At 36.1% G+C, this 12,121-nt stretch overlaps 2 protein-coding genes across 6 annotated transcripts; one reads left to right on the top strand and one right to left on the bottom strand.

The window, feature by feature from the left end:
* Positions 1–453: 453 nt before the first annotated feature.
* On the bottom strand, positions 454–3,179 carry LOC117624682 (transcription factor bHLH112-like). Of its 5 annotated transcripts, none has more exons than XM_034356079.1 (7): positions 2,863–3,179; positions 2,709–2,769; positions 1,905–2,541; positions 1,631–1,759; positions 1,428–1,493; positions 1,241–1,306; positions 454–1,106 (listed from the first exon to the last, which is right to left on the bottom strand). In XM_034356079.1, the coding sequence occupies exons 1-7, from the start codon at positions 3,023–3,025 to the stop codon at positions 906–908; spliced, it is 1,323 nt and encodes a 440-aa protein (XP_034211970.1). In that variant the 5' UTR covers positions 3,026–3,179; the 3' UTR covers positions 454–905. The 5 variants fall into 5 exon arrangements, with proteins under 5 accessions (XP_034211970.1, XP_034211971.1, XP_034211967.1 ...); XM_034356080.1 differs by having other exon boundaries at positions 1,905–2,520; XM_034356076.1 differs by having other exon boundaries at positions 2,709–3,179.
* A 7,382-nt stretch (positions 3,180–10,561) lies between these two features.
* LOC117626501 lies at positions 10,562–12,113 on the top strand. Its single transcript, XM_034358217.1, has 2 exons — positions 10,562–10,693; positions 10,962–12,113. The coding sequence occupies exon 2, from the start codon at positions 10,978–10,980 to the stop codon at positions 11,938–11,940; it is 963 nt and encodes a 320-aa protein (XP_034214108.1). The 5' UTR covers positions 10,562–10,693; positions 10,962–10,977; the 3' UTR covers positions 11,941–12,113.
* Positions 12,114–12,121: the final 8 nt, after the last annotated feature.

The raw sequence follows: 12,121 nt of genomic DNA, 5'->3' as shown, positions 1-12,121 counted from the left end.
CCTTGAAATTAATTAGCACATAGAGCTACGTACTACTCTTATTCAGATGCACTTTAATTAGAATTAGGTAGTCATTTTTAAGAAAGAATAATACATATGCGAGAGAGATAGAGCCGGTCGCCCACAAGCAACATGAGTGTGGCCGGTCGGCTCTTTCAATCTAGCAACTGAAGCTATATATATTATAGTTAATTGTTGATGGTTTTACACGCGCAAATACATGCACTCGCGCATGCACATCTCTTTCTGTCTCTCTCGCTATCTCTCACATGAGTCATGACCAGAAACCCTAAAAGCAGGAACAGTGGGCCGCCTTCTGACTTCCCACTACTACATTCCAAACAAATAATAAACAAATGAAAAAAGTTAAAACGCCAATGAAATAAGCTCCACTCACTCATCTTTCTCTTCGGTTCTTGATTCTTGAACAACATAAATTATATAAACAAATCAAAAACAATTTAAAATCGCTTTTATTTATCTGTATTTTCCTCTCTGAGATGATAAAAGGTGGTAGTTGGGTGGTGCCACCCCTGACAGCATTACATAAACAGGAACAAAAGGCAGCTCTTTATCCCCTCATCTGCTAAATTCAGCTATTGTCAACAACAACAACAACAACAACAACAACAAATAACAACTCTTCCTAAACTAATGTCGACTTCCGCTAAATTTAGCACCTGTTCCTGTTCCCAACCCCCCTCTCTAACTAATAATTAATAGTAATATTGGGTTTTTACATAATAATTTCATTAATGGTCACTAATTAATCACTTGCTAGCCTAAATGGATCATTAGCTCTGGCTTGTAGAAAACCAGTTCCATTAAATTTTTATTGGTAGATAACTTAGGTACCCTTGGGCCTAAGCTTGGCTCTCCCTCTTCTCTTGTGATGGATGGATTGATCACCTGAAAGTTGCTCCAAATGTCGGTGTCCAAAAATCAGTCGTCTCATTAGCAACCGGGAAGGTGCTTGAAATCGGAACCAAGCACAGTCCTCGGCTTTTTAGATCGTGTTTTGCTCCTTCTGCCTCCTTCATTTTATGATCACTACCCTGTTGGTGTTGCATGGGGGCTCCATTTTTCATATATGGAGTGCTTAAAACCTGAAATTACATGAATTAAACAAAACGTTCAACGACTAGCTAGCAATCGTAATTAAGATCAGCCTCCAAAACTAGGGTTTACAAAGAAGGAAAAAAAAGAAAAAGAAGAAGAGGAAGATACTAAAGGAACATACACTGACTTGTTCGTGGAGGAATTTGATGTACTCAATAGCTTCGTGAAGGACAGAAGCTGTATCAGTCTGGAAAAGAAAAAAGACAACAAAAAGGAATGAAGGTAAGTTTGAATAATTCCTTTAATATTTTACAAATTAGTAAAGTTTGTTCTTGAAAAAGTAGAGAAACAAAACTCCAAAACTTCACCTTTCCGAAAGGCGAAACCAATTGCTGGAGAGCAGTAATCCGGTCCCCGAGCTTCTCTTTCCGGACCTAATCAACAGGGGAAAAGAAAAAAAAAAGAACCTTTAATTAAATTAAAAAGGAAACATCAAAAATCACTTTGGCAAAGAGAAAGCAAGCTCCTCGATCGATGGCTGCTGCCAAAAGCTTGATTGGATGTGTCGTACCTTAAAAGTCGGTAAGGGTGAAGGTGTTTCAATTCGAGCTCTTTTGAATACAGGTTCACAGCTGCTCATGCTGCTCCCACTTTTCTTTACAACCGAGTTTGAGTCTTGAACATCCTCATTAGTATTGCCCTGAAATTTCAACATCCAAATCATTACCCTTAAATCATAACCTACCTAGCTAAATACATAACCTACCTAGCTATATACATATATATACATATATATATATATATATATATATATGCTAATAAATACTAAAAATTTAATTAATTACCTTGGGAGTAAAGTTGTGGGAATTGGGTTTGTGTTCATGAACTAGTGCTGAAGAGGCAGGTGCTGTATATTGTGATTGTGAGGAGGAAAAAAGGCCATTACTAGATCGAATACTATTGCCATGATTTAGAGCGGTGGCAGCTGGGGTGTTCCAGAAGGGTGTGTTAATATTATTGGGAAAGTGCAAGCCGCCGCCGCCGCCGCCACCACCACCAGGTTGTAATTGCTTTGGCAGTGATACTGCTGAGGGCCTTAGGCAGCTGCTAGGAGAGTATCTGGGTGGCCAACAAGAACTAGTAGGAGAAGGAGGTAACAATAAGTCATTTGAAAAGTGATTATTGTTGAAAAGTGATTGTTGGGGTTGGGGTTGGGATACTTCAGAATCAAATATACTTTGCAACAATGTTGAGGGGAAGCCATAGGAATTAGCAGCTGAGGATGATGAAGTTATGGGAAAGCCAGAAGAAGATGATGAGCCTAATTGGTCCAAAGAAAAATCTTGACTCATGGGCTTGAAACCATCTATTAGAGATGACGAATCTTCATCAACACCTACACCTTCTTGGAGCATAGAATTATGAAAATTGCTCTCAGCTCTTCCACCACCACTACGACTTCTGCAAGAAAAAAACAAAAACCTAATTCATATTAATTCACTTTCCCAATATCATTAGAGTTCAACATATTGACTTCATTTTCTGAAGTAATGAACACAACAAATTAATTAAGGGTGTTGAATCTTCATGCATGAATTTTAACTATAAGAGAAGTGGATATTTAGCTAGAGAATTGAAATTGAACTTACAGGAGCAAAGCTTGGTTCAAATCTGAGGGTGTTGACGACGAGGAAGATGAATGATCAAAACCTATCATTTGCAAGGTGGAATCAATCAGAACACTACCAGAATTAGTATGCTGATGATCATCATCATGATCAGAAACCGAGTTATTAATCTCACCACAAGAAGACCTTGATGCCTTCATGTCCACCATGTCATTTGGGCAGCCAAAGCTCCCTATATGATCATTAAACCCCACAGAACACGGCGATGCCACCAGCGCGTGTCTCGATGTGTTCCACCAGCTGCTGCCACAAATCCCGGCCTGAAACTCCTCCGCCATGATATTATTAAGCTCAAAAGTTATATTATATATCTTTAGCTTAACTTGCTTCCTTGTGTATTTTTGACTCTCACGTAGGAGCACTCTGTTTTATATATCATAAGAGAGAGAGAGAGAGAGAGAGAGAGAGAGAGGCTATGGCTATTAGCAAATATGAAATATATTATGCTTTTGTTGTGAGCTTTGCAGAGTTGCAATTTATATATCAAACGGTTAGGGGTACGGACAGAAGTTGGAAATTATTTACGGGAATCCGGTTGACATTTCTTTTTCTTTTTCTTTTTCTTTCTTTGTTGAAGGGAGATGATTGGACAAATGAGAGAGAGCATTCTGAATCGAATTTTCTTTTAGCTTTGAAATTGCTTAGTATTTTGTTTTAGTATTATTATTATTATTATTCTTGGTTTATCCATATTTTTATGCCTTCTCTCTTGCTTTTCGGTTTATATAGTTATTATATTCTATTGTTTATGATGTCTGTGTGGAAAAATTCTTCTTACTTACGAATAAAGGGATGATGATGATGGTGTTTGATCTGACTGACACCTCACTGTTTTGGACGAATAATTTGCAACTTCTTCATTGTATTTGTTGAAATCCGACGGCTGAAACTTGTTGTGAGTTTTTGAATTATAATAATTCATAAGTCCAATCCCCAGAATAAGTCTTCAGATTTTCGGACCCATGCCCATGGGGGACTACATGGACCACGTATATGATGATTATGGGTTACGCTTCTGCCTTCTGAAATTTTCTGATATCCCACCACCTCACTATTATCATCTTCATTTTCTAATTGACATTGACACATCCAAACCAAAGGGATTTAATTATATGTTCAAACACTTGAGTTGGGTCAGAAGAAGCAACAACAACAACAAAAAAATATATCTGATCACCACAAAGATCAAAAGAGGATAAGAATTTCAACCCAACCCAACAAGTTTGGGACTTGGAATTTAAGGACGAAGATGACTCTAAGCTCATCTTTCAGTAAAGTCAGCAAGTTGTGGGTAAGCGCAGTTGACTTGACAATGAATTGATTAATCTGCTGCTCAATTTGTTCCACAACCAAGTCTGATCGATATTTTCGAATTTGAATCCCCTTAACTTGCAGCAGAGCATCAAGTAGAAGCAAGCACTTACCTTAAACTCACGAGTGTCGGTGTAAAGCACTATGTCCGACTCATTGCATTCAAGTTCGAATCCCCACATTTTTCTAGTAATTAAAGAAGAAAAACTCATAAGGACCACACAGAATGAATATTCCCGGTGGCGGTCAATTATTAGTGCAAAGTTGCAGGTACGATATCGGTTGCTTCAATTTGGATATCATTCTCAACTAACCAAAAACACAAGCTTTTACGGCCCATATATCTTGAACATTTGCTCACTGGTCACAACTTGTTCAAAAAGCTGTGGACATCGTCGGATGTACCATCTCAAATTTCTGCACGAAAACATTAAGAAAATGGTTGACTTTATTATATTGAAATGAAAATTCAAAAGGGATGTTAGGTCAGATCCATGAGTTTCTGCAGCTGCTTTCCTTAGTATAGTAATGTAAAGAAGCAAATCTATTTTGACAGTGATTCATTCTGCTGATCCCTAACAACTTTGTCAGCGTCGACAAACGTGTAAAATTAATCATACAAACTTGTGTATAGAGATAAGATAGCTTCACTGTTTTTTTTTTTTTTTTTTTTAAAATTTAAAAAAATTACATTTTATAATGGACCACAGCCTAATTCTTATTTTATTTTTATTCTTTTGCAATTCGATGGTACATTTTAATACAATGGACCACTGCCTAATATTGACTTCTACTTCCATCAAAAATCTGCGTTGACTACTAAAATCGTCAATATTTGATGTAATTGGTTCTATTTCAACTCAATCTTCTCGCAAAATAAATAATAACTACATTTTAAAATCATTCGGAAAAGCAAAAGATCTCATTAATGTAGTGGTTTGGATTATTTATTCTTTTAGGCAAGATTTTGGGTTCGAGTCCTAGCATCCGTGTAGTGTGTGTGAGTTTAGTACACTATCATTCCTTTCAATAGAAAAGATCCTTTTTAAAAAAAAAAAAAAAAGTTTTTCTATTTAAACCCTACACTTTTCTTTATTCACCCCAATACTTAAATCATTAAGCTCTTAAGTTTTATTATTGTGTAAAAAGACAAAAAATGTCATCCAACTTAATACTTAACCCCTAGTACATCTATACACACACCCCACCACTTTTCATATTAAGTTTTAGAAAAACACAAACTCCTTTACACCCTATTGCTAGATTACTCTTCTCTTTCAATCAAAGAAACCTACTACACTCTCATTTTCTCTTCACAAACACATTTGAAAACAACGTTTTTATCTCTTTAAATAATGTGAGGTTAAGGTTAATTTAGAGTGGTAAGGAGCAAGATAGCGGGGTGTCGGTGTCGGGTGTCAGGTTGATGAGTTTTTTATTTTTATTTTTCCAATGGGTGTGTATTTAGAGGTAGTTCGTAAAAATAATGAGGTTTTCTTAGAAATTGTGAAAATTTGAATTAGAAATTTTGGTGAACTTAGAATATATGATGAACAAAGAGAAGTACGATGTTTAAATAGAAAAATGAAGAAAAAAAAAACCATTCGGAAAAAGAAAAAAAACATTGATTGAAACAAATTAACGATCCGGCTTGTTCTTTTATAAAGAACCTGGCAGCTTGATTTAAATAATTAGTAATTAATTAACTGGTTACGCATCATGATTTGGCAAGCTAAGATGGGTCAACCTGGGACCCAGGCGAGCAGGCGCGCGTGCGTGGACAAGTGGGGCCTCTGTAGAGCTTGGCTGGCTGAGCTTGTACAAAGAGAGTCAAAGGGTGAGACTTGAGATTGAGAACGACAGTGGGACAAGGGGTTTTCCTTCAAATCATTTCGGGTGGCTGACACGTAGCCATCTCCCCACCTGCCGTCTAATCACAGCCGCGTATTTTAATAACCAAATCGTGCGGTTTTCCACAGCGAATCCGCACCCACCATCTTGTGGGAGCCAGATTCTGACATGGGCGGTATACACTTTTTAAAAATAAATAATAAAAAGAAAAGTTGTGCAATTCAAATCCAAAACGTGGTATTCCTTCACATTTTGTACCCTGGAAAAAATGAATCTCAGCCAGCCACAGAATAAATTAAACTATTTTTTTAAAGCATATATTCAACTGGTAATGCTGCTTGCAGACTTCATATTTTTATGTATCTCTAATTTCAAAAACTATTTTTCTATAGCTATTTTTTTTTTATTAGTTCTTATACTTGCTGTTTGATAACTATTTTATTTTTTTGCTAGAGTATATAGAAAAATGAGAATGAAAATTGGAGAGAGGAGTAACAAAAGTGAAAAAAAAAAAAAAAAAAACTTGAATGTGAAAATAATTTCAAATAGATTTCAGTTTTTAATTTTAGAGAATCGGCTTAATGAGTTAAGAGAGAGAAGAGAGTCGGCTTGCAGTTGAGGGGAAGACACGTTCCACTAAATGATAAAGAAAAGGAAATTAGGCCACAGCCATCCAATTCCAACTCTTGGATTTTCTTCTTGTATTCTTTTGCATTCAGAAATGTTCCTTCCCTTCCTCTAGAAAATGACCACTTTGGACCCTCATGCTCATGTCATGTCCTGCGACTCTCTCTCTCTCTCTCTCTCTCTCTCTCTCTCTCTCTCTCTCTCTAGTCTCTACCACACCCCAAATGGTTTGTTCTTAATTATAATAGATTAATATTAGTTAGCAAAAATTAAGTTTTGTATAATGCTTCACGATCCCTAATTAGAATAAGGCGCGTAGGCATTTTTAGGGTTATCTTAAAGATTTAAAAACAAAAAACAAAGCACTTATTGTATATGGTCCATTAGCACTTATTCATCTGTTTTATATGTTTATTATAAATCATAATACGCCCTTAATCCTTGCCCAATTCTTATATACACATACAATTATATGATCAATTATTATTTCATATAGGCAATTATACGAAGTTGTCATGCTGAGCTCATCTTGAGGTGTGCATGAAAATTTAAAGTAAATTATATATATATATAATAAAATAAAAAATCACATGTGTAGAGACTCTAGGATAGTACCATGGGATCACGTGGCGTGCCCAATGAAAAACATGGAGGGGAAAAAACACAAGAAGAAAACGGGAAAAATATGAAATGGAAAGAAGAAAAGAAAACGAGTTTGTGTGGCTACCAGTTGACTATAAGTGAAGTAATTTGAGTCCAATCTAAGGGAGTGGACCATTCGTTTTGTAAATCAAACGTGTTTGCTTGGCTATCTATCCTTGGTCAACCACCTCAAACTAATAACTAAAACATGCACCATATTCAGATGAGAGCCGTCCAATATTCTAATAATAAATTCAATTGCATATATATATATATATATATATTTTTGTGTTTCCTCTTTTTGCTTTTTTGACTATTTACAATAGTATCCGCACGATAATAACGTGTGAACATCCGCATTTATAAAACGAAAAACAAGGACAGCCACTAATGGTTTGGAGGCAGGCACAACACAAACACAATACATTAATTATATGTTTTTCTTAGTAAGCAATATTGTATTGAAGATGTGGGAGATAAGGCATGTTGAATGGAAGAATGATTAAAGTGCAAATTAAAAGCTCTAAACCTTGCTTTTTTCGTGCAGTCCTCCTACTTGTTATTTTATCATCTGGATTGAGTAGCTGTTTAATTAATTTATCTTTTTAATTAGTCCTCACCTACTCTCTCTCTCTCTCTCTCTCTCTCTCTCTCTCTCTCTCTCTCTCTCTCATGCATTATCCAAAATGCGATCCTATTCTAAATGAGGTTTTGTTCCCTCCCTCCATGGCCATCTCTCTCTTTTAAAGCGAGATTGACTTCCAGAGTCTAATTCAATTAATTTCTAATGCATTTTCCACCAAAGAGAATAGGCTCTCCTAAATTCCGAAGAACGACAAGTCATTAATCATTGGCTTTGTTGACCTAAATATGAACGTCACCAAATTGGTCTTCCCCCCTTGGCCCCTCTCCTTGGTGTGTGTGTGTGTGTTTGAGGTTGACAACTTGACATATTGACATGGATGATTGTCCCATGTTAGATGAAAACATTCCTTTAGTCATCCATCATTGGGCCCCATATCTCATAAACCCTTTTTATTTAATTATGAAAAAGAAAAGAAAAACATCTTAATTAAAATGTGGGTTAACGTTTAGGAACATCAATTGAAAGATGGGTCATGCCCTTGTCTCATGCTCTTCACGCAAATCCTTCAGTATCTTTTATTCATCATGCTCTTTGTCTTTAATTAGGGCCCTTAATTATTTAATTTCTTTGTATTAAAAGCATTTAGAGTTGGCTTATTAGTTTTAGGTATAATGTAAATGTAGAGTAGTGGAGTAGAGCTCACCATTTTACATAATGTGTCCTGGGTTTCTCTAATCACAAAATAAATTAATAAATATATAAATATATGCATTTAATTACACACATTCCTAAATATCAAAGTAATTATTAAAATTCACCAAACTAAATAATCATAGTAAATTCACAGAGCTGGTAAGAAAATGTGGGTCTCACACATGTACATCACACCGAGAAACACTTTCTCGGAATACAATTAGTCAAGTTAACTGTAATTGATCAAAGGACTTGGACTTAAAGAGAGGAAGTAATTTGGTAGGGGTTTGATTTGATGATGCTAAAATGGAGTTGAGAGATGGGTTGGACCTACTCTTTCTGTTTCTTTCTCTAATCTCATAATTACTAAACAAAATATTTTGACACAATTTATCGACTAGAAATTTCTCTTCTTTTTTCTCCAGAAAAAAACAAAAACATATACTTGTTCTTCTCTCCTGTTTCTTGTCCCTTACTTGAGGTCATTTGGCTGATTCTCAAATCTAAGTTTGTGTTTTAGGGTATAATAAAATGCTTAACTCACATCACAGGCGTGACCCTTGAGAGAGCTGACGGTCATGACTTCTTCAAGATTAGGTTTACTCTAAAGTTGCAGCTTCTGTAGCTGGTGAGGAGGAACAAGTTGGATGGTTAAGTAACTTGCCCTCCCTGTCCCTGCATATATATATATATATATATATATATATATATATATCAAGGACAAGGCGGGTCACATACAACAGCTTTTTGTAAGCCTGGGAAGAAAGATGAGACAATATTGTCATTTATGTTGCCAGTTTAATTAAGTCAATATTGCTTTCGTCCAAGAATTGAACTCCAAAGGCACATCAAAATTATAAGGGATTTGTAACTCAAGCGGTTAAGAGCAGTTCCCTTTACACCCGATGTCATGCGTGTTCGAATCCCTCACTAATACACATATGTTAATTAGGAAGAAAATGAAACGGCGCAAACGTATAAACAAAGGTTTAGCTGTGTGTTACCTCCCTGTGTCCAGACGTCTCCTGGCATAAAATAAACAAGTTGTTTGTCGAACTGCTATTGTTTATAAGATTTGGTCAAGTATTAATCATAAAATAAGAGGGCTTGTTTTTGCAATATCATATACACATGACCCCTTAGTCTCACTCAGATTTTGTTTAGTTAAAGATACTCCAGTTATTAGGCCTTTTCTTCGTTTTCTTCAACTGGGATTCGACAATTTCAGTGATGTAATATGCACCTAATAATCTTGTAAGTACTCAGAAAATGAAGTACCAAATACGTAAAGGGTAGCTGCCGGCCATGCTTGATTTGATTGATACTTCTTAACTTGTTTCCTTCACAAAAGATCCTCTCAGATTTTATTATTAAGTCAACTCTGCTTACTTGGAGAAGAAACCATATGTCAAAACCTTCTTCAAGGCTTTAGGCCACACGTTGCAGATTCTCTCAACCCAAAAATGAGTTGGGCCTTTTTTCGTTATCTTTCCCTTTATTTTCTGATCCAATTGTTAAAATGAGCTGGGCCTTTTGATATTTTTAATTGGGCCATCTGCCACTGAAATTAAGTTTTCTTAATTCTTTTTAAAATTGGGCCTTTGGTCAAGGCCATGTTGTACTTGTAATTAGTGCGATAAATACGCGTGTTACTTTTTAATCAAGAAATTAAACCCATAATATGAGGTTAATTAGAGTCCATCCATTTCAGTAAAAAACCCTTGCATTCTTCTCGCGGTGTATCAAATAGTAACACTCTATAGTAATTTTTTACAAAAATTAATTAATTTTATGATTAGACAACGAAAAATACTTTATTATGATTGTGACATTAATCTTATCGTTCATCTATATTATATCTTTCGAATTAATAACACGAATGATACAGTAACCCGCAAGACACATGGTGTTTAAGTCATCACCTAATTTGGAATGGCACTAAAACTAAAAATTGAATCAAAAGTCCTTCCCTTATTAACTGTTGTGGACATTATGGCATGATCCATGGGTCGAAAGTGATGATGGGATGTGCCACATTTCTTTTAGTGGGACCATGATATTGACAAGCCAACAACAACACATGGGCACTTGCCATCTTCCCAAGCAAAACAAAGAAAAACTGTGCAACCAAAAATTACGAAAGTGAAAGAAAAAAGAAATAGAAATGTCATCTCTTTCAAGCGAAATTTCTTAAGATTCCTTTTTCAGTCACATCTCAATCACTTTGTGGCTAAAGGTAATCTTCTCTAATCATATGGCCATGGAACCATGATCTAAATGCTGAATCTCCCAGCTTCTTAATGCTTATTGACAATAATTAGTGCACCCACCTTTCCCTTTTTCTTGCACATGAATTGCTTGCTCACACATTTTCTTCCCAATTGGATAAGATTTGTGTGTATATGAATATAATAACAAGATAGAAAGATACAGTTTTGGGTTCACTTATTATGCAGAAATTTTGTTGAATTCTCAGTGTAGTTTCCTTTCTGTCATTCCACCAGTATTTGCCAAATCTTAATGGCATTCTACAGCTCCAGCCACTACGAGACTGATGATCATGGTGAGTATTATTTAACCCCTTATGCTGATGATCTTTCTGCTCCACTTGAACTAGATCAAGGGCCAACAATATCTTATTCTAGCAATGAACCCAGTTTTCAAAACTTCCTCGAGTATGATCCAACCCCATATTTTCATGCTTTTCATTCATACTCTGCCTCTCCTTGTTGTAGCAAGCCAATATCCATTGAATACAACCCGAAGTTTTATGAGCAGAGTTATGATACTCAATTCTTGATCTCTTACTCTGTATCTGAGTTTAATGAGCCTGATTTTGAAGAATATGATCCTACACCTTATGATGGTGGGTTTGATATTGCTCAAGTGTATGGAAAGCCCCTTTCACCTTCAGATGAAACTTGTTATCCTTTGAATGGTGGATCTGTGTCTGTCACACCATTAGGTGGTAATAAAGAGCAAATTAATGAGCAAGCAGCAAAACCCATCAATGGAAGCCAACCAATCCCGGCTATTGAAGAAGAGCAGATGCAGCACCAAGAGAGCAGGGAAGATCAGCCAAGTCAAGAGAGCACTGACCAGGGAAAGCCTGATCATCAAGTTGAGGAAGTTGAAGAAAGTAAGGGAAGTGATCATGAACACAATCTTGGGTCTTTAAGCCATGGATATGAGAAGCAAGCTCATCAAATTCCTAGTGGTTATGGATTGGAAGCCATGGACATTTGTGAGAGTTTATTTGGCTACTGGCCTTGCCTGTCTCATGATTTTAAGAGAGGGAATGATACTGGTCAAGGGTTTTCTGGGGAGGGAATATACGGCAACCCATGGGAAGGAACTGCAGATTATCTTTTTGGAAGCTCAAATCCATATGGAGAAAGAAGAGATGAAGAGAGTTACTATGGGGGATCTGTTTATGCCTATGAAAGACATTATCTAGAACAGCCTCAGAATAGGCAGGGTTGAGAGCACGAGGAAGATTCATTATTGTTACATAAATTCAAGTTGTCTTGAAGATTGTAAGAGCTTTTGGCAGCTTTTTGGGCACACATGTTTTCTCTCTGTCACAGAGTCTTGGTTTGTAAGGATAAATAATTATGTTGGACAAAATTTTCTTAATGGCTCTTTCTTTTTCTTAATGCCTTGG

The sequence above is a fragment of the Prunus dulcis genome, chromosome 4 (assembly GCF_902201215.1).
Source record: "Prunus dulcis chromosome 4, ALMONDv2, whole genome shotgun sequence".
Taxonomy (NCBI): Eukaryota; Viridiplantae; Streptophyta; class Magnoliopsida; order Rosales; family Rosaceae; genus Prunus; species Prunus dulcis.
This window is presented reverse-complemented; position numbering and strand designations above follow the sequence as displayed.